The sequence below is a fragment of the Lytechinus variegatus genome, chromosome 6 (assembly GCF_018143015.1).
Source record: "Lytechinus variegatus isolate NC3 chromosome 6, Lvar_3.0, whole genome shotgun sequence".
Taxonomy (NCBI): domain Eukaryota; kingdom Metazoa; phylum Echinodermata; class Echinoidea; order Temnopleuroida; family Toxopneustidae; genus Lytechinus; species Lytechinus variegatus.
The window spans coordinates 41,879,059-41,903,039 of NC_054745.1; the positions used below are offsets into that span (position 1 = coordinate 41,879,059).

Sequence of the window (23,981 nt, forward strand, 5' to 3'; positions counted from 1 at the left end):
TTCATTTCACTTCATTTCTTATAAAGGCTGGTTTCCATGGTTATAGATCAAGCGGAGACAGAGGAGAAATAGCAATTGATGACATCTCATTCAGTAGTGGAAATTGTCCTCCACAAAGTAAGTTCGAACTAACCACTCACAGCTTGCAATCTGTAGCTATTTACATGCTTCTGATGCTCAAGATTTTCATTTTTCAATGGATTTTCGAGAGATAAAAAATGGTGTGTTCTTTCGAAAATTGTTTAAGCATTCCACTAATAGAAGAACAAAATATTACAGCCGCAACTACTGATATTTTCCAAATACAATGAAGAAAAACATTTTTCTTTATCGTTTGCATCGCTGTCATTGAAAATTAGAATGTGTTAATTGTCGCCATTTTGACGCCAATTGAATAATATTTTATGACAAAATATACAAAAGTAGCCAACAGAAACTCCATGTAGACAAATTTTGTGCCTTTGTGCTTGATCCGGTATCTTTTATCACCTCAAGGAACGGATGTAAAGAGACTAACATGAATGAATGAATATCGTTACATGAAGTGATTTGCTTGAATATTATTGTCCAAAGTAGTACAATACCAATCCCGTAATGGTTTATACGACGGGTTAGCAAAGTTATCTCAATACATTTTTGAAATGAGTATCTTATTTCAAACTATGTATAAGCAACTACAGATACATTATTCAGTAGCACCTAGGTGGTATTTCTCTTATACATATGTATGATTGCACATATCTATTTAATAATAATAATAATAATACACAGCATTAATTATTCACCATCTATCTAGTTAACTATTCCGAGGCGCAGAAGGATGGAGGGATTAGGGGGAGAAGAAACAAATAACCTCCCAAATACTTTTTTTTTACTTTAGGATATTGTGATTTTGAGCATGGTGATTGGTGTGGATTTGATCAGGATTACAATGATCAAGGAGATTGGAATGTGGAACCTAATGATTTCAGCTCCTTGGCCTTAACCTATGGACCTGATACAGATCACACATATGGAACAAGTCTAGGTAATGCAGTTCGATATGATATTCGAAGGAAACGGCTTTTTTTTTTTAATTGAATAAAAGTGACTTCAAAGATCATTACCACCACGTTCATCGGAACGTTTCTTAAGCACACTTTGTTTTATGGATACTGGAAACTGTTTTAGACTCATTTATCCATTTATCCAAGGATGTATAAGTGACAAACTGTACTACCTGAATATAAATCTCGATATATTCCCACTTTCTTAAAATAATATTATCAATTAAATTGGCAATCATAACTTAAAAACATACATATTTATTGATGTATATCATTAAAATATGAAATATGTATTGTAGGCCCCTCCCCACTGGACAGAACACAGTATCTTACAGTGCGCCCCTCTCTGGACTATGTGAAAATATTATCCACACTTTAATAGTGCTCAAATCAGACACTGTGGAAATATTTTCACACTGTGGACACGCTGTGGTTTTCCATAATAGGGTTTTCACATGCTGTTTAATTAAAATCTTGAGGGTTAATAATGTTCTAGATTTAAAATTCATTACAAATATGTCGTGTCCGCTCGAGTCTATAGTCTTAACAACGTAGACACCTCTTTGATTAAAAACAAGATTTAGTTGGCTCATATTTCCCAATTGGCTGCTTTGAATTGTTTCAACGTCAACATTACGGATCTTATTAATGAGTTATAAATCTTTTAAGGAATTTCGTTAAAAAGATTGAATTGAAACTCACAATTATCAGTGGTCGCGACGTTTCACCAGCCACTGTTGGCTTCATCAAGCTAATGAAACACCAACGTCTTTCCAAGTGAAACTGCATCCAGATCTGTAGAAGGTAACGCCACACGGTTCCCAGGAAGTAAGTCACGTGAGAGACGGCTTTCAACTTACCATAGAGGTCTTTATTACTTTGTACTACTCTAACGTTAATTGATATGTTTCACATTCAAATGAGAATGAAAACACTGTTACTGTATTATCCTAACTCTCGCTCCTACCCTGTAGGCCATTTCATCTACGTGGACAGTGTTGTGAACAACGTCCAGGCCAAGGTCCGTCTCTTATATCACCAGTCTACCCTTCCACCTTTCAAAGATGCTTGAGACTGTGGGCTTTTAGAAGTGGAAACAGTCCCCCTCAATTGACAGCCACAGTGACCATTGGGGATACGCCTTTGACACAGATCTTAAGTATCGATGAGGGCGCTGGTGCTGATGTTTGGCTTGTGTATGAGGCATCACTTTCAAGCAGTCTATCATACACGGTAGGAATCGAATTAGAGACTATAGTTTGTTAAACCTTGATTCTTTTTAAATCCTCTAAGTAAGTGTATTCAATTTATTTTGTTCATAGAGAAAATAATAATATCGAAGTTTGTTCCCTCTCTCCCTCTTTATTTAATTCTTCTTTTTTTTTTGGGGGGGGGGTGATTTGAATAGGGACGATGGTGGAAATGAAAGTAGATATGTGTCTGCAATGAAATTCGATTATTTTATATCCATACTCCCGACTCCGAGGTATTATTTATTATACTATTACTACTATTATACTACTATTATCATACTGGTCGGGTTGGTTAGGAAAATTATCAGTCTTTAATATGAACAATGGTATGTTATGCTCTTGGTGCTTTTTTAATGATTTGGTGAAAATTTAAAATGAAATACTTTCTTCTGTATTAGTTATCAATTTTCAAGAATTATTATCATTATGTTGCTTTGTATTATTTTATAACCTAATTAAAACACCCATTAATCCCACTTATCAGATTGTTTTTGAAGCGACTGTTGGTTCTGATGGAGTTCTTGCCCTTGATGACATCGACTTGAACAAAGACTACTGCTCTCCAGTCGGGTCATGCGATTTTGAATATGACACGTGCACCTATTGGAATGAACCTTCTAACGACGATTTTGACTGGATAAGATGGAGTGGACAAACCCCGTCTTTGAATTCAGGGCCAGATACTGATCATTCTACAGGAACCCCGTCAGGTACAAAACTTGATCTGTGGAATTGACGTATCATCATGTAATCAGTCAAGGAAACTCCCGCTTTTGCGAGAGCGACAGAATCTCGATAAACAGGGATTTGTGGTCGCATGACGTAATCTTTTAGGATCTCATCGAATAGCTTTCCTGTATAAAGTGAATGGGGTTTTTTGACATACCCTCACTAAAAAATTCATATAAAAAAAGCACCACGGTGGCGGATTTATTTTCAAATATGTTAAACAAAACTAAATTTCTAATCTATATTCCAAAAAATAGAATTCGCCACCGTGGTGCTTAGACGCTATTGAAGAAAGAAGACACATTTATGCTGAAAAAATGCAAGCAAAAGTTCTCGTAAGAGGAGGTTAGTCTCTGCGTTCAGCCTTTGTGCCGCGATACTCCGTTGCATGTTGTAGCCGAACGCGTGGTGTGTGTGTGTGTACAAATTGTACGAGGTGTGTATAGAGCTATGGTACTACCATGGACATTCCATGATCATGCTGAAAGTTATTTTGGGTACGGCATTACGTAATATATGATAAGAAAGACTTGGAAAATATATTCGTTCCTATGGTAATAACCTCTAGCTCTAACCATGGACCTAGCTCCATGCTCTAACCAGCTCTCCGGCGGTTTAGTGCTATGGAAAATGGATATGCAGTTCTCGATAATGTTCATAATCTAAACCATTGATCTCACACCTGTTCACTGCTAGCATGGATCATGTCGAATGGAGAATGGTCATGATTATAATGACATCATGATAATTGATATTCTCATCTGGGCTGGACGTTTGAGGGAAGTTTGGACATGGATCGAGCTGACAGGCAGACTTTTATAATGCACTTGATTTGGTGACCGGTAGCCCCAATACTTTGCAGTATGTATGTTTTGAAGGTGAATACAGTATACTTTCTTCCAATTTGTTGGCTTCGTCAACCAGCCAATGATTGTTTTAGGACAGACCTGTATTCGGCATGTTTTGAAATTGCATATCGACGTAATAATTTCCATGATTTCCGCCGGCATGGTAGTGGAAATAATATTATAATGAATTGATTATGGATTGTGCATCAGATCATAAGCTGAATGCTGAGGTGGGATCAACATGAAAGTTAGATATTACGGATATGACTGTGGATCCAAAAATATGGTCTATTTACGGTACATTTAACGTCAGGATTAAGGGTAACTGATGAACGAAAATCAAATTGAATGCTTGACAATAAATAAGAGAGAGAAAGAGAGAGAGGGGGAGAGAGGCACATGTTCTAAAGATAACAATGTCCAGAAGAATGCACGGTTGTATCATGGAGCTAACAGCTCTATGGTTGTATACACGCGTACACATTTTCACCGCTCTTACCAAGTGTTTGCACACATACATAAGGGTCTGAAAACAGCCGAGAAAGACTACACAGGGCGAAGGTTTTCAGCGGTGATTCACGCTTCGGTGAACGCAACTATCTCGAAAAAGGGACATTTCAAACGATCTCGGAAAAGCGGGAGTTTCCCTGACTGGTAATTGCTGCGTTATGGGAGTTTGAATAATGAAATATAGTTCCTTTCTAAGTAATAACATTTTCAATAGGTTCTGACTTTTTCCTTCCGCATAATCTCTTTTGCTGGATAAATGGGATTCACCAACAATTGTTTCAATTCAAACCTTTATTTTGTCATAACTACTAGAAATTGCCACCAATAATTGTGTATACTAGTAATGTCTTGTAGAGTCTTTTAACGTAAGATACCAGGTTTTGGCACGGACGGAGAAAAAGTAGGCTTCCACCCTTACCTGCTCAGGATCATCTGAGAAAAAATACTGGTGGAATGGTGCAGATAAGTGGCTTACGTAATTACAATCGCTGATGTGGTTTACGGAACACCATGCGGAGTATTATAGAAGAAGAAAAAGAAATGGATAGGCGAGAAAGTGGAAATTTGAGCGAAGAGTAATCTTTCTTGAATATAGTCCTGAAAAGGACTGTAAACCAGAAGAGATTGATTAGTTGAAACAGCTTGAGTAGTAGGATGGATGAGGAGATGCTGGCTTGAGTCGGCGAGTTGAGATGATGTGTAGAAGTAGAAAATTTTCCACTTTCTCGCCTATCCATTTCATTTTCTTCTATAATCCGCATGGCGTACCGTAAACGACATCATCGATTGTACATGCCACCATGCAAACCTTCAAACAACATCCTACCTAAATACATTCCCTTTTTTTCTTCCTCTTTAGGCGTCTACATGTACATTGACTCCGCCGCACCACGTCAAAATGGTGATAATGCTATATTGATATCTCCATCTGTTGAGGGTACAAAGTGCCTCTCCATCTGGTACTATATAGATGGCGCCCTTGGAGCTCTTCTCGAAGTAATCACAGATGATAACGTGATATGGAATCAACCAGGATCTTCGACTGGTGCATATTGGTTGCATGCAACAGTCTCGACGAGTTCAGCTAGTCCAACGTACATGGTATGTAGGCTGAAAAAGATGTGTATACTGTAAGCTTTGTCAGATGGTTCATAGACTTATTGATCAAGTAGTTGGTTGGTTGGTTGGTTGGTCGGTCGGTCGGTTGGTTGGTTGGTATTAGATGCATAGGTCGACCTGTTGATCATTTGAATCGTTGATTGACTAGTGAGGGTTGGCTGTTTGGTTTGAATTGATTTATGGTGTTTAGATGGTTTGCAGACTCTTTTTGAATGCTTGTTTGTTGGAGCATTGATAGAATGATTGGAAGATATGGTAATACATGTAGATGTTTTTGATTGAATGATTGATTGGTTTGTTGATTGGTTGGTTGTTTGGTTGGTTGGTTGGTTGATTGATTGTTTGGTTGATTGATTGATTGATTGATTGATTGATTTGTTAATTGAATATGAAAGAGACAGTTTGAACATGAGATTTTCAGATGGATTATTGATTACTAAATTGACTGATTAATCATTCCACTATTCCATTTTATGATCGAATAAATCAATGGGTAGTGTTTTCCGTTTAGAGGTTATCAGTCTTCCTAAAATTTCCCTCCATCTGGAGCAGCAAACTGACATACGCTTGGTATTGGGTATATGAAATTTTATCTCCTTCCTGAAGGTTCGCGTCAAAGGCAGTGTTGGCACGCCCTCTCAGAGTGATATTGCTATAGATGATATCAGCATCTTCGATGGCCCGTGTGCAGGGGCTACTAACCCACCACCATGTCAGTTTTACTGTGATAATGATGTGTGTTTGAAGGATGCTACCTTGGTCTGTAACTTCAAAGATGATTGTGGGGACAGCAGCGATGAGTTCAACTGCGGTAAGAACTATATGAATTTCATGAAATAATCATTTGTTTGAATTCAAAGTATTGTCAATCTTAATAATAATAATGGTGGCTACTTATATAGCGCACAGGTCCACCTTTCGGTGCTCATGGCGCTTTAAAAAGGCACTGCTAATATAATTACCCCGGCTAAGCTAGGCAACTGATTAAGGCGCACACAGCTTTTTGAGGAATTACTTCCTGCCGGTACCCATTTACATCACCTGGGTCGAGTGCAGCACACAGTGGATGAATTTCTTGCTGAAGGAAATTACGCCATGGCTGGGATTTGAACCCACGACCCTCTGTTTCAAAGTCCGGAGACTAATCCACTGGGCCACAACGCTCCAATCTTATTTGTTTGTAAGATTTATGAGTAATCTAGTAGATTGAAATTAGATGTTTGCACCCTTTTGAAATAGTAAGACCACTTTTTTATTCGTATGCACCCTTTTCTTGAACAATACTTACAAACTGAAATCCCAACTACTGAAATCTGCCCCGGTTCCTAAGCCATAATCATTGATACTGTAACATTAATAATTTATTATTCTTTATACAATCAAATGCAAGTTGATATATTTTCTATGATAATAACAGCAAGTCCTTGCTATATATAACACAAAGTCAGTGGGAGACCGCACAATTTTCCCTTATGAAGTATCCTCAAAATTGTCATGTTGTGTTGTTTTACATTCCGCTTTTAAAGCAACTATTTACGACTTGAAATATAATCCAGTATGTTTACTTTTAGAACTGCGCAGATTTTTGTAATACAAAGTCACCAAGATGCCCCCCCCCTCCCCAGAAAAAAACGACAAAACAAATCAACACCTGACTGTAAAAATGATGTTTGAAATATTAAGCACGTTGTTTAAAACTGTCACTCTAACAACTGCTGTTTAAACATTTTGAACAATAGTTTAAAATTGTTTATGCAAATCTTTAAACTTTTTAAAGAACAGTTTACAATTTTGTAAACAACTGCTTATTTTTTAACAACTGTTAAAACTTTTAAACAACTGTTCAAACTATTTAATCAAGTTGTTTAGACAAATTAAAAAATCACTAACAAATTTGTTGGTAGAGTGACACGCTTAAACAACGTGTTATTGATTTTATTTACTCTGCATGACATGTAATTTTGGTAATCTGGACTATTTGTTACCCAATACAGGCACGTGTGATTTTGAGTCAGATTGGTGTAATTACACTGATACTAGTATAGGTAGTATGGTATGGCAGCGAGGTAAAGGGTCTACTTCTACAGCTGGCACCGGTCCATCCACAGATCATACTACAGATTCCAGTGAGGGTAAGTAATGAGAAAAAGATCTAAAATAAATAATAATGAAGATAGGTAAAGAACAAGGAATACACCATAAATATGTAACAAAACATGTTTGTTGTATAACTTGTAGGATTGAGGCACATCTTGCGATTTACTATTACTCACGATTTCGATTATATGTCGGAGAAAAATAGTTTTGCAATTGAATAAGATTAGCTATTATGAAAAGTTTATGTACATGTACTACATATTTATATAATATATCAAAACATAGCACTCTTTTTGTTTTGAAATAATATACATTATAGCAAATTTGCAATAGATGTCAAAATCATGTATCAAACATCTCGTTAAACCTTTTTTATTTGTTTAAATCTTTTTTTCAAGAAAGTATTTATTCAATTTCTCTCCACAAGTCATACAATCAAATGCAAAATGCACGTGGTACATAATAATGCACTATTAACATGTTTAGAACACAAAATTCAAATGTGACCTGCAACCCCAAAACCAACAATATGTCGATCAAACTTAATATTGAGATTTTTATTGAGCTGGAAAATCAATTTCATTAGCTTTAGCATGATATACAGTATACTACATGTATAATAGTCCAACAATGGCCATTAAAAGTACTTGAATGAATGCAGAGGAAATTCCGCAAGAGTTTGAAAAAATAAGGAGAAAACAAGGTTTGAAGTTTGGGGTTCACTCAAGCATGAGATGTGCATACTGTGTAATCTCAGTGATACTTACAAGCAGTCTGAAAAAGTAAGTCCATGAAACTGAATTTATGGAATTCTATTACTACTTTCAATTTTGGTTTATTCGACTTCATGACTTTAAATTACTATGTAGAAGAAGAAATGTTCTTTCAGGTAAGGATTTTTTTTTATTCTTTTTATTTTGGTGACTAAATCACTTCTTTGGCTATTTACAGAGAACCTTACCTGGCAATTTCTTGGTGGTATTGGGGTGGTAGGTCACATATGATGTGCTTTAATCCATTAAGATATCCAATATACTTAATTGTTACATATTCATGATGCGTCCTTTACCTGTATTCATTTCTGGTTTCTAACATGCTACATATACCTTTTGCATACGATAACATATAATTCGAATGTCCCATGTTTGTTAAGCACTTTGTTTTCTTTCTTCCTCAGGATACTATCTATACATTGATGCTAGCCAGGGTTCCAGTTACAGCGAAGCTAGTCTAATGTCCCCTGAAATGAATGAGGCTAGTCCTACCTGTATTCTTGAGATCTGGATTCATATGTATGGAAAAGGTATTTATGTAATATCGAAATTAAGCGTTTGTTAGTGTCATTACATTCTCTCTCCGATTAAATCGATTAAATACAAGTAATAACAAAGATGCCTAAATTGCAACTCGTATTCAACTGGACCATGCCCTTATTACATGTCGCCCAAACATTTTCCTTCAGTAATTTTGTTTTAATGGCAATATATCAGCAACGATTTGAGTCATAATTCTATGATTCTGTCAAATTTGTTTAACAATTGTGTTATTTTTCATTTAAAAGGTCAATATCACAGCTTGTTTAAGTTTAACCAGTTAACGGTTTCCAGTGACTGATCCAGCTGACTTACTATATCACCATACCATTTCATAGTCCATATTGCTTATGCTGAATACTCGGCGTGTTAAAAAAACACATTCTGTCTAAACCGGCTTGATCCGCGCCCACCCCCTGAATTTCGAAGTAAAGCGTATCTTTATTTTAATGAGAGTTGTGTTATTTATCCATTTCTTAGACATTGGATCTCTTGGTATATACATTGTATCTGGATTAGAGAGGGCTCTTTTGTTTTGGGATGAGAGAACTAATCGAGATGAGTGGTTTAGATCATCTGTTGGTGTTGGTCGAATCAGGGGAACTTTCCAGGTACATTTACTTTCATTCAAATATTTCTCTATCGTTAATTGAAAGACTGATTACGATTGTTTTAAAATTTTCATTATGTCTTTTTACGTGCTTCTAGATATTCATAGCTATACTTATTAAACTCCTTTCTTGGGTTGCCCGTGTTATTTTGGAACAGTACGACCAAAATACAATACAAAAGTATGCATAGGCTATATTTTTATTGTTCTTTGTATCTGTTTTTAATATAGATGTGGATATTAACTTCGATACAATTCAATTGAACAGTGTTAAGCGTTTCTGGGGGATTTCCCAAAAATAAAGATGTACTTCCAGGTGAAGTGGTCCACCTGCACTCCCCCAATAAGTTATATCGGGAGGAGAAATCTGCGGGTCATAGTGATTCAGTTTGCTTTTCGCCTCCCAGGCACATGTGACCCCAAACAGATACTAATATTAACAAAAATAATAATAGAAATGATAATTCAACCCTTTATTTCCTTCTTTTCTTTCTATCTTGTAGATTCAAGTCCTTGCCCAAAGATCATTTGATGTTATAGGAGACATTGCAATTGACGACATTACTTTCAGGGATTGTGGATTTCCAGGTAAGATAAACCCCCTCAAAATCAAAGACTCTCGTGTAAAGCAGAAACAAAACAAAAACCTTACATTCATAATGTTCAAACCAATAGGGTTATGCCACTGAGGCTGCTCCACAAAATAAATTTCTTGTATTTGCCTGCTGGGTTGAGAGAAGGGAAGTGTAGAATATCCGAAATTGTTATTGCATTTGAACCAGTGTGAACTTTTACCAATTAAAGCAATTTCGTCTAAAAGTTGTTCGGATTTATTGAAAACACCGTCTTCTTGTCTTTGTCAACCAACCTGTCGGTTATTTTGCAATTAAAGCTATCGTGCATTATTGTCAACCTCGAAATACAGTAATGTTTTAAAAAAATTATCTCGGTGAAAAAATCCTGGCAACTAATTAATAGCTAACAATCTGCGGGAGTATGGTTATTTTTGTTGACTATAACTTGATAAGTAGCTTACATTTTTGGAGAATGCGCCACTGAAAGTTTTCAACGGATAAAGGCGGGCATATAAAAATAGACGTGGATCTTAGTCATAACCAATCAACAAATGGTTGAAATTCAGTTTAAATGTTGTGCCAATCTCACAAATTGCATAAAGTGTCTAAAACCATTTTTCTTATTATGTTAGATCCTCCTCCAGAGGGTTGTACGTCAGATGAGTTTACATGTGCCAATCTGAGATGCATCGTTAGAGATCGATTATGTGATCTCACAGACGACTGTGGAGATATGTCGGATGAAATCAATTGCGGTAAGTTCATTTTAGATTTATATAAAGTTTATCTATTCCATCTAAATTGAATGTTTAAGTAATAGAATTCCATAAATTCAGTCAACAAGAGTTCACATTATGATTCTGTTATGATAGCTAAGACGATGCAAGCGCACATGAATGCATTCTAAAACGAACGATAGGAGATATATATTTTCTTTTAAATGTGTGCGGTAGCGATTATTTGTACGTTAGTGGCCAGTGACCCAAAAGGCTGGTGTCTTATGTTATTAGTATGAAACTCTGACAGTTTGTTGACAAAACACACCAACCTTTCTGATAACGGAATATGCGCTCTTATCACCTAAACAAAAAAAAGAATGCGGATCGAGATTTTCAACTACATTAATTCTGTCGCATAATAGGCATTTGCACCCCCAATACACAAGTCGAAGGCGGTTAAAAGTGATGATTTGATTTTATAACAAATATGACAGATGAAAGGAGATACATACAGATATTATCGCTATGGAAAATTAATGAAGTAAACACTTGGTTTTACACATTCATGATATTTCTTAGAAAACAAATCACGACTAGTTTCGTATATACATTTCTTTAGATATTTTTTGTTTCGAGGTAATAGGATTTCTTGGCCCTCGCACTAAGACACGATATGGTGATCGTGCATTTTCTGTAATTGCTCCCACCATCTGGAATAAACTCCCAATTCATATCCAAATGCTCCCTCCGTATAAATTTTCAAATCGTCACTTAAAACTCACCTTTTCTCATAACTTGATTTCTTTTTCTTTCTTTTTTGACCGATTGACTGTATAATATTATAATCTGCCAACCTGTGCGCTTTGAACGTAGATCACTCCAGTATAAATCATTATTATTATTGATTTTTTTTTATACACACGAGTTGGCTTTATCTAAGGACTAATATATTTACAATCACAAAATAAAACCAAAAATAATGCCTGCAAGTACTATCTTTTTTAATTTTCATTTTGCAGCCTGTATTTTTTTATCGTCACCGGTATCACATTTGTTACAATCACAGTGATTATTAATAGCTGCATCTAATTACTTTTACTTTCATGACTTGATATATTATGTATTCCTAGATATTATATCACCAGTAAATATTCTTAAAGATTATTTTATTGTTGCCTTTGCCGTTATTCTTCCCTGTATTACACAATGATAGAAACCTATGAGCGATGCAGTTTTGAGAATGGAATTTGTAGTTGGACTCAGCTAACTACCGATGAATATGACTGGAGGTATTACTCTGGTATTACACGTACCCCATGGACTGGGCCAGCCAGGGATCACACCACTGGTCTTCCGGCAGGTAACAATCCACAATTTCTGTGTTATTTACTTTGATATTTTATGCTTTCTTTAATTTCGTGTATAATAATGATAACGGTATATTTACTCAGGGAAGCTGCTTCAGTTCCGAAAATTGTTCTCTCAGTGGGTCATGCTATGATCATTGCCCGGCTAAACTAGGCTACCTATTCGTTGCACACAGGTTTTTGAGGAATTACTTCCTGCCGGTGGCCATTTACCTCATACCAATTTCCTTTAACACCCTTTTCCCCTTTTTAAACAGACCTGTTCTATGTTTGGAGATGATATCGACCTGTTTTATGAATCTACACAATGACTGTTATTGCATTCTGTAAAATCTTCTTTTTCCTGTAAAATCACGTTTTTTTTAACAGAGTAGCTAAATCCATGGTACTGATCAGTGGCGTACCGTGGGTCACGGCATTGGGGGGGCACCAGCAAAAATTTTGAGTCACTTAGTGAGCGCGCGAAGCGCACTCAATTGTCAGGTATACTGACCTAATAGAGACATTTTAAGGAAGCACTTGTTAACGAAATACTTTCGCTAAAAGATATTATTGTAATCATGAATAAAAATACGCATCTCAGCAATCAAATAATGCGAGCGCGAAGCGCGAGCTGAAATTTTTTGATATTCAGACCTAAAAAGGGACATTATAATCGATTTTGTAATCATGATACGTACCTGTCTAGCTAAACAATGCGAGCGCGAAGCGCGAGCCGAAATTTTTGTATATATTGACCCCAAACAGGGAGATCTTAAGGACTATATTTTAGGAATCACTTAATAGTATACATATCTCACCAGTGCCAAGCGCTGGCTGATTTTGTTAGAATTACATCTGAACACATGTGTAGTCATTGTAATCATGATTACCATACGCATCTCACTTATCAAATATTGCGAGCGCGAAGCGCGAGCTGAAAATTTAGATAGTTCAGACCTGAAGCGGGGCATTCTAAGGCTTGCTTGTAGGAATTTACTAAGACCATACGTATTTCACTAACCAAATGATGCGAGCGAAAAGCGCGAGCTGAAAATTTTTGATATTCAGATCAGAAAAAGGGACTTTTTAAGGACTGATTTTAGGAATTCACGGAGAGCAGACTTATCTCACCAATCCACTGATATGAATGTAATCACGGACAGGAAATGTTTTATATCAAGACCTTAACATGGGGCAATCATTTTAAGTACATGTAGTCATTAAAAAAGAAGCATATGCCACTACATAAAACAATAATATATTTGGTGTATATTGACTTGAAACGGGAGTTTTTCGTACAACAGGTTTATACATCCTTCTAAACAGACAATGCGAGCACCAGGAACAATGATAACATAGGCCCTGAGCAAATTATGTTTCATAAAGTTATGATAAAAATGTTTCCTATGTAATATAACATAACATGATTATAATGTAATATACCATTATAATGAATAATAATTTCTTCTTTCCCACTACGTTCCTCTTCCTTTCTCCCTCTTTTTTTCCTTTTCCCCGTTTTTTTTTTTTTTGGTCAGCCGATTGGGGGGCACGTGCCCCCCCATGCCCCCCCGTAGTTACGCCACTGGTACTGATAATATTATAGTAGGCCTTTTGACAGAATCTACATTGATAGATAGGTAGGTTGGTAGGTAAACAGATAGATAGATAGATAGATGAGTATTATTGTTATTCTCTATAGGTTACTACATCTACCTGGAAGCAAGTGACGCCCAACCCGGCGATAGGGCACGACTTGCATCTAGAACACTCACTTCTGTGACGTCATCAGGTTGTTTCTTGAGATTCTATTACCACATGTTTGGAGATGATATTGACCAGCTGAATGTGTACACAAGGCAAGCAATCAATGGTCCATTGACACGTATCTGGAACAGAGAAGGAGATATTGGGGACTATTACTTGAGAGCTGATATTGAGATTGATTCTCCTCAGTACCCTGTCCAGGTTCGTGATATCCCTTCTAGAAAGAACATAGTGCTATATTGTATCCACAATGCGTTCACATCTTATCCATAGTGTGTGTTTTGTGTTTTCACAGTGCATGTGCAGTGTTTTTCAATAAATTTACAGTCTGTCCACAGTGTGTTCACAGTGCGATTGCAATCAGGTGGGTGTTTCAAAGTTAAGAGCGACTTTAGCAACGGCCTGTGATCCTTTCTTGGGGCAAATGGTATATTCATTGTCGATTGTTACGTGCGTAAGAAAGGTTCACCAGTCATTCTTAAAGTCGCTCTTTACTTACGGACAGCATTATGAAACGGCCCCAGGTGTGCAAGAAGTGTATGCACAGTGTGTTATATTGTACTCGTAGTGAGTTCACAGTGTAAAACACACTGTGTTTTGTATTTCCTCAGTGTGTTAACAATGTATTTGCCATGTGTTAACAGTGTACACGCATTGTTTTTTTTTACTATTTTCAGTGTGTTAACAGTATATTCCGAATGTGTTTGCAATGTATTAACATTGTATGCGCAATGTATTAACCTTGTATACGCATTGTGTTTTAGTATTTTGACAATGTGTTAACAGTGTATTCTTAGTGTGTTCACAGTGTATTCGTACTGTGTTTTAGTATTTTCACAGTGTGTTAACGGTGTATTTACACTGTGTTTTAGCATTTTCACAATGTGTTAACAGGGTATTTGCATTGTGTTTTAGTGTTTACAGTGTGTTTAGTATTTACAGTATTCATACTGTGTTAACAATGTATTTACACTGTGTTTAAGAATTTTCACAATGTGTTAACAGGGTATTTGCATTGTGTTCTTGTATTTACACAGTGTGTTAACATTGTTTTGTCACTGTGAAAATGCTAAAACACATCTGCATTGTGTTTTACAAATGTAGTATTTTCGCAGTGTGTTAATAGTGAGTTCGCACTGTGTTTTAGTATTTTCACAGTGTAATCACATTGTGTTTGCACTGTGTTCTAGTATTTTAACATTGTGTGAACAGTATTTGTACTGTGTTTTTATATTTTCACAGTTTGTTAACATTGTATTGTGTTTGCAGTGTATTCACAGTGTGTTAACAATGTTTTCACACTTTGTAGGGGGTGTATTTCCACATAGAGCCAATAGTGTATTTGCAGTGTGTCGGTGTGTGTTTGTAGTGTGGATGCAGTCTCCTCCAGTACATGGCAGTGTGGTTGCGATGTATCCACAGTGTAATAATACAGCGTACTAGTGGAATATGATTGTACATATGTCATTCACACGGTACACAACTTCGGATATTGACATTTATGAGTGTAAACATGATTTCAGCTGTTTCAGCTACACTCTAGTCGCACTGTGCACTGTATGACACTGTCTTCTTTTCAGTAGTTAGGCATTGCTGTGTGAAATATAGATCACCTCACTTCTATACTGAATTTAGGAATGAAGATGTAATATATATTACATATACATATATATTTAATTATTTTTCCTAGATGTTACAACCTGTCATATAGTCACTAATGTATTGACTGTGAGACAATATTTTGGGATATATTTTACTCATGTGCCATGATTATACTCTTATATATTTTGTGTGTATATAGGTAATCATTGAGGCTACACGAGGGGCTGGTATATACGGTGACATTGCTATTGACGATACAAGCTTTACCCCTGGGTGTGTCTTTAGTGACACACCCCTGGCAACCGTCTCCACCGTGGCTCCTACCCAACCCCCTACCCTGCCATACTGTCCTCCCGACACATTCCAATGTAACAATGGAACTTGCTTGGATGTTCAACAGAGGTGCAATCTCAAGAACGATTGCCTGGAGGGGGAAGATGAAATTAATTGCGGTGAGTTGCTAAACACATAGGCCCGTATTCTGAAGTCGGGTTTAACTTAAACTCAGGATTAAAGTTGTGGTTTAAGTATGGCGAGCCAATTGTAACATAAATCACTAACAGTAGAGATATCATACTTCAGCTCATTTGGCTCTCAAAACATTCATAATTGTCTAGGAAGTATAAATCATTCATAATTGTCTAAGAAGTATAAAAACATTTGTGGCTTCACCATCGATGAATCAGGAAAGAGCATAGTAAACGTAAGAAAGATTCAACTTAATAACAAATTTGATACTTTTGGCTTCCCATACTTAAAATACTACTTTAAACCTGAGTTTAACTTAAACCCGACTTCAGAATACAGGCCATTGGGTTTTTTCATATATATATATATTTTTTTTTGGGGGGGGGGAGTGGGGATGGCAGTGTATTTTGTGTTCTATTATGTATCGTTATTGTGTCGATGACACCCTCTGTGTATGAATATGGAAATTATCTCCATGAGTTTATGTATTTAATTTACTGGTCAAATTTGAAGGGGTGTTCAAAAGATGGTATAACTTAATGAATAATGAAATTAATTAAAAAATAGCAGATGAAAAGAGTGGAAGATTTTCGGTTTAACAGTTAATATATTACCATGTGATCATCAATATGCAACTTCAATAGGAGTAGATATATGAATATGGAAATTATCTTCATGAGCTTATGTATTCAATTTATTACAATTTGAAGGGATGTTCAAAAGATGGTATAACTTAATGAATAATGAAATTAATAGAAAAATAGCAGATGAAAAGAATGGAAGTTTTTTGGTTTAACAGTTAATATATTACCATGTGATCATCAATATGCAACTTCAATAGGAGTAGATATATGAATATGGAAATTATCTTCATGAGTTTATGTATTCAATTTATTACAGTTTGAAGGGGTGTTCAAAAGATGGTATAACTTAATGAATAATGAAATTAATTAAAAAATAGCAGATGAAAAAAATTGAAGTTTTTCGGTTTAACAGTTGATATATTACCATGTGATCATCAATATACAACTTCAATGGGAGTAGAAATTTAGAAAGGCATACATATAAAAGAATTGATTCTCTCCCCCCCCCCCCCACTTATCTGTCTCTCTCTCTTTCTCTTCAGTTATTGCATACTTACTTATCGAATGGAATTAATATCGCATCATTAAAGAGAATACTCATAAATATACTCTCCTTTTTTGCTTACATATTGAAATAAAAGTAACCACCCGCCCCAAAAAAGGATGTAGTTGCATATTTATTTTTATATTTCAAAGGTGACTGTGACTTTGAGCTTGATACATGTGGATACACTAGCATCCCGAATGGAGAGTACCTGTGGACACGAATCCAAGCGAGTGACGCAATTAGTGGGCGTGGTCCATCCGTAGACCATACCAAGGATAGTGGAGATGGTTATTACATGTTCGTTGATAGTACTTACGGATTATTCGGAATGACTGCACTTCTGATCAGCCCTGTTCTCCTTGGCGAAGCTGGCTCCAGGTATTCAAAATATTTTTTTCATCTACATGTATTTATCAGTATTTTTTTTTATTTAACAAAAAGTTGACCTTGGTGCTGGTGTAAGTGTTGAATTTCGATTGCTTTCCTAGCTCCAAAACTTATTCAGAGTTTGTAAAACTGATTATTATTATTTGTTTGGCGTCACCTGTGCCTGGGAGGCGAAAAGCAAAGCGAGCTGAATCACTATGACCCGCAGGTCTCTCCTCCCGATATAACTGATTGGGGGAGTGCAGGTGGACCGCTACACCGGGGTTCCCCCTATTCTTATACGAATAGTGCAGTGGGGTTTTAAAGGTGGTGACTCTCCTCTACACGGGCCTCCATTTAACGTCCTATCCGAGGGACGGAGTGTTTTCCATTGTAACATAGCCTGCATCTATGAAAAATGGGAGAGACGTTTACACACAACGCACTGGCTTCAGTCATCCGCCCGGGGTGGACTCGAACCCACGATCTTTGGTTCGACGGGCAAACGCGTTACCGACTGAGCCAACACCGCTCTCTAGATCTGTGATCCAGATCACATTATTGACATCTCAACAACTAGTGAGTGACTTTGCGGGACCATCCTCATTTTATGTATGGTGTTATAATCGTGTAAAAATTGACCCAACACCAAAAGGTGAACACTAAACTTGAAATCACTCATTTTCCAACAGTATATATATGTATGTATGTATGTTTTATTTATTTAAGTACGGGACAAAAAAACTGCTTTCAGCCGCAAGGCTGTTTTTCAGCAAGTCCGCACATAAAAAATTGAAAAACATAAAACAATAAATTATAAATCATGAAACAAAATAATAAATACAAACACTTGAACAGACATAAGTTACATTGTACATGATAAAAATAAAGATTTGAGATAAGACAATAAGAACTAAAAATCAACAAAAAATATATAAATATAGACACATTTAAAACATAAACAAAAGTACAATCAGTATACATGATAACAAAATAAAAACAATACAATGGTCAGAAATGTCAGTCAGCAACAATTACGGAAAACTACTAGGAAAGATATTTTGGATGCATTTTTTAAAAGCCGGTAGATTTGTTTGTATTCTTACAGATTGGGAGGTGGTTTTTGAATTAATGACTGGCAAGACATAAAGAGCTATTTTTCAAATAATTGGTGTGGAGTTTTGGAAGATGAATATACTGTTCGATATTTCTAAGTGAATGGTGCGTGTCCTTAATTGTAAGTTTTGAGTCTAGCACTTTTGGAAGCAGATTATTTAATAGTTTGAATAGCAAAGTGACGAGGTCTTTCTTTAACTTTACATTTAAGCAGTCAACAAAAACAGTCTGATAAAAGAAGCATTCTACTGTAGCGACAATCAACCTGTAGAATTATCCGCGATGCTGTTTTGGAGGATTTGAAGCCGTTTCAGAGAAGTTGAATCAGGATTGCAGGGTTTTGACAATGTGGAACACAATGTAAAATCGCCATCACACTGTTAGAATTGGGCGTTTTAACACTTCGAAAAACATGTACAACAGGTCTAGCATGGGAACACTCACACTGCCAGCAGTAAAAAATTACATTCACACTTATGAATTTGAGCATTTCAATAGTGTGAACCATATTTCACAATGTTCAAATGAAAGATCCAATGTCGAGGCGTTTGTAGTTTCAACTGTCTTCAGTTCTTACTGATAAATTTACAGAGCATACAGATAATGCACGTAAGCGCGTGCATGCAGGGCAAAAAATGAACGATGTGCGAGAGGAGCTAATGGATACACCCCCTCCCTTCCCCCGAATGCCATATTTGATCTAAATTATGATAATTGTAGATCATTCCAGATCTCGCACTATCCTGCACTCTGACGTCAGAGTGCATTTTTGATGCAATAGTGCAATTCGCTGAATATCATGTGATCCGATTTGGACCAATTATATTACAGAACATTCTTGGGAGTTGTATAATATGATATTGTGAACCATATACTGTATATATAGTAGTTTACATGTATGTGAACAAACTATAAGCACTCACAAAGTCAAGATAATGTGAAATTATCTTCACACTGTTATATTGGAGTATTCCCTGCTGGAAACAGCACAGTGTCCCACAGTTTGATGACAGTGTGTTGACATAGTGGGAAATGAATTCACAGTTTTAAAATGGTCACATTCAACAGTGTGAAAATATTTCCACACTGTGAACATACTGTGGGACACTGTTTTCTTTTCATTAGGATATAATGCACCGTGTGAGCATAATCTTATACTGCATGATACTGTGAAAAAAAATGCATGATACTGTGCTTTGCCATCGATGACATACCACTCCTTGCTTACATTGCAGGTGTGAGTTGGAATTCTATTATCACATGCTTGGTGGTCAGGTGGGGTCTTTAAGCGTCATCATATATGAAAATGGTTATCCTGATGCATCATGGGTAATGGCAGGTGATCAAGGGTCAAGCTGGAACCGAGGGTCATTAATGGTTGGACCACACGATGCAGGGCAGTATTATGTAAGTAATGGTCAAATGAAGTCATCTATATCGTAATCAACTCTTTGCTTGCTGAATTAATTAGGGGGATAATAATGATTGTTTCCATGTTATTTTTTTAAAATGAAGAATATCCACATTGCGATGTTGATATTAATGAAATGTTATCCAAGAACAATTGCCATTTATTAGCTTCTCTATAAGTATGAAGGTAGGGAAGAAAACTAATTGTTACGGCTGTTGAATTTAATTGTACGAATGTGCAAAATTGTTTCAGCGTGTAAAGGGTTTATGTGCTTGTAATTAAAAGGGGAAAATGAACAAAAATGAAAATAAATTGATTATTGAGCAGAAGTATAAGAAGTTGACAAGACAGGAAGAACAAAAGGAGGGGAAGGAGAATGTAATAACAAAAAAATATAGTTATAATTATAATTATTCATAAGAGATGTTAAAATCGTACTTACTGATAACAGTAATACTAATAGTGGAGGTATAAATTAGTAAAATACTTATGGTGTTGATATAGCAATGTAGCAATAGTAACAGATAATACAATTATCATATGAATCAAAATGATAGTGATATGCACCTCAAATTAACAAAACTGATTGCCAAAGTTTTAATTTTATTTCTTTCAAATTTAGTATTTTGTCTTCTACATGGATTAAAAATTTAATTTTTCAAAATATGGATACCATATATTTACATTTGTTTATTTTGTTGAACTTTTCTTTATTCAAATATTTTTTTGTAATTTATATAGGCTCGTTTTGAGGCCTCACCAGGAGTTGGTTTTGATGAAACAACTGAACCGACAGACATTGCCCTCGATGATATCAGGTTTATTAACTGTGGTAAATCAGCAGGTAAATAAAGCAATAATATGGAAAAAATATCTATCCAAGTCACAATAAAAGTCTATTATTGCCGACGTAGGTCAGATAATAATACATTACACATGATAAAAATAAAATGTAAACTATATTCTCATCTTTTTGGCTGCCCATCAAATATTTTAGCACAGACTTGGAACATACCTACGCTAAGCTAAACCACACTTTTTTCTATATTAAAGGTGAATCATCTTTGATTTTGTAAATCTATCTTCAAACATAATTTTCTGTTATTAAATGAAAAATAACGTTCTTTAGCATTGTGGGAAGAACATGGAAGTTCCCCTCATTGAAAGATGCTTCAAAGCTAATTTGAAGCTTATTCAAAGCTGTATAGGAGGGAAAATGATGAAATCATGAACTTCCCTTCTCTTTCCATACTCAAGACCTCGATTGTAACTTTGGAGAGGCAGCAGGAACACTGTGCGGCTGGAGCCAGAATGTAGATACCGATACAGTTGACTGGACCTTGTTCAAAGGAAGGACACCAACGGGCTACACTGGGCCACAGTTTGATCATACTAATGGTCTAGGTAAGTATGACTGGAGCCGATGACATAAAACCTAATTAGTTGATCGTACAGTTTTGTGTGTTTGATTACATTTACCATTATATGGAATCAAACTGAAATATCACGAAATGATGTATAACGCTTGTATTCGTCAAGAAGTGAACTCCTGGTTCTGTAATAAATCTTATTATCGTAGTCTCTGTCATTCAATCAAATTGATAAAAAGTGCTTAAAACTTATCAAATTTTGCGCAGAGGAGCAGATGTCGGGTACTGCCCTTGATACACGTGACCCATGTGTAAAAAAAATGTTTAAGGTTAAATCAAGGTGGCTTTAGCAAATATGTTTCCTTTACTTACATGCCACGGTTTTATCTTCCTCCTATATTTCTTTGATTTTAGGCTATTATGTCTATTTGGAGACATCTTATTTAGTAAATGGCGACTTTGCTCGTTTGGAGTCTGGTATCCTCAGATCGACTGATGATCAACCGTACTGTCTTTCGTTCTGGTATCTAATGTATGGTTCTACTGTTGGCACGTTCAAGGTTTTCAAGAGAGATACGGACACCGAGGATGAGGTTCTTGTGAGTATAAACCCTGATGAATACAACACGGTTGTCCAGTAGTGTAGTCACAGTGTGTCCCATTATGCATCACACGGTGTTACCCACGCAGTGTTGCAGAGGGATTCACAGTCTGTTCACAGTGTGACACATAGTGTATCACAAGGTGTTGGCTACATTGTGTTGCTTAGAGTGTTTCACAGTGTATTTCATTGTGTATCACACGATGTTGGTCATAGAGTGTTGTAGAGTGGTTCAAGTCACAGTGTGGACATTCCATGGTATTTTACACGGTGTTAGCCGCATTCTGTTGCACAGAGTGTTTCACAGTGTGTCCAATTGTGTATCACACAGGGTTTGTCAAAGGGCATACAAAATGCATTAAGTATTTCACAGTATGTTCACAATGTATCCAGAGTGTGACCCATGATGTCTTCTACAGTGTGTTCACATAATCAATCACATCTTACCATCATAAGTTGATATTCGTCATCGGAACACACCATTAATACTCTCACCATGGAAGTATCTACAGTATTAAATTATATTAACATCCTGGAACATAAATCACATCTCAAAGTCCAGTATTTGAATACAATGTGGGCTTTCATACTGTGGAGATGTCCACAGTGGGAAATGATACACACACTGTTGACTTTTGACTATGTCCAAAACACTATCGAATAGTCCATTGTGTGAATACGATGTATGGCTTTGTGTTTTTTTCACCAGAAAATGATCAAACCAATACTGAATACAAGATTTAAAACTAACTAACAGTAATAATGTGAATGGTGATAATGATAATAATAGTACTAGTAGTAGTAATAATAATGTTGATACAGTGTAATAACTAGCAAAGGCGTATTTACGAACTGTAGCCACTTTAGTAGGGAAAACTGTTTTCCCCGCTTGCGTTTCTATCATTATTGAATTATAATCAAATCATAAAGCCCAAATTTGAATTTCAATACAGTGAATATCGAACAGGATCCCACTTTACAAATAGTAGTGGCATCCATTCCAAATGCATCTTTTAACATGGAATAGAGAATAGATAATACTTCAAATCTTTTGAGTTTAAACTTTTCAATCGAATACTTTTGGTTCGTATGCTTCTTTTTACATGGATTTCGCTTAAACTGATATAAATCCTGTATTTTGTAATCATTTTCGATTTCATCTCCTATTTCAAGGAAATACTAACCGCTTCCTTTCATAATAATCATACTATCATAATGTATGTTTTTTCTTTATAGATGTGGTATAAGCGTGGCAATCAGGCTAGTGTATGGTTACCAGCCCAGATGAATATCATAACATCTTCAAACTATGAGATTATTCTAGAAGCCACACGGTCTTCTCAATTTTACGGCGATATTGCTGTTGATGATACTGCCCTCTCCGCCGGCGCATGTCCTGGGTCACGTGAGCAAACCATCATCTTTAAATCATTGGTTTTGTTATAATATCATTGCATAAGTATTACATCAGCTAGATGTGGATTGGAACAAGTTTCATGGGATGTTTTAGTCAGTAAATGCTTCAGATATGTTTAGAGAATCAAGCTTTTGACACTGCTATAATTAAAATGTTATTTTATTTACCAGTTTAGATTTTGATCATAATTGAATTCTACCTTGGATTCCTATTAAGCAAAATGAAATTAGAAGAAAGAAATGGAAATAGGCTTAATCCATTACCATTTCAACTAATGCTAGTTGTAGTTTTATGTTCTCATTAAAAAAAATGATAATTTGAAGTGTAACTTTGGGGAAAATTGACATTTTGGCCATTTTATGTATTTGAGTCATTGAAGAGTAGTCCTTGCCTTACATAACTATGACATGACATATGCTGCCAATTTAAAGTCTCAATGGGGGTAGTGATTACCAATTCTTACAACTTCAAAATTCATAACTTTTCTATTGTTTGTCCGATATTGTTATCAACTTCTCTAATTTTTCTTTTTCCTCTGCAACAAGTTTTATATGAGTTGGATTT

At 35.9% G+C, this 23,981-nt stretch overlaps 2 protein-coding genes and 1 long non-coding RNA gene across 3 annotated transcripts; all 3 read left to right on the plus strand.

Moving 5' to 3' along the window:
- The first annotated feature begins 39 nt into the window (after window positions 1–39).
- On the plus strand, window positions 40–2,072 carry LOC121417502. The gene is made up of 3 exons (XR_005970361.1): window positions 40–117; window positions 881–1,027; window positions 2,021–2,072. It is a non-coding gene; the product is annotated as an uncharacterized LOC121417502 (long non-coding RNA).
- Window positions 2,073–5,253: 3,181 nt separating this feature from the next.
- LOC121417843 (MAM and LDL-receptor class A domain-containing protein 1-like) lies at window positions 5,254–6,345 on the plus strand. Its single transcript, XM_041611575.1, has 2 exons — window positions 5,254–5,487; window positions 6,112–6,345. Exons 1-2 carry the CDS (start codon window positions 5,254–5,256, stop codon window positions 6,343–6,345), a joined length of 468 nt encoding a protein of 155 aa, XP_041467509.1.
- Window positions 6,346–8,830: 2,485 nt separating this feature from the next.
- On the plus strand, window positions 8,831–23,446 carry LOC121417844 (MAM and LDL-receptor class A domain-containing protein 1-like). Its single transcript, XM_041611577.1, has 13 exons — window positions 8,831–8,905; window positions 9,396–9,526; window positions 10,029–10,113; window positions 10,733–10,855; window positions 12,033–12,179; window positions 13,871–14,136; window positions 15,737–15,989; window positions 17,286–17,514; window positions 19,854–20,025; window positions 20,771–20,873; window positions 21,287–21,433; window positions 21,814–21,998; window positions 23,237–23,446. Exons 1-13 carry the CDS (start codon window positions 8,836–8,838, stop codon window positions 23,444–23,446), a joined length of 2,121 nt encoding a protein of 706 aa, XP_041467511.1. The 5' UTR covers window positions 8,831–8,835.
- Window positions 23,447–23,981: the final 535 nt, after the last annotated feature.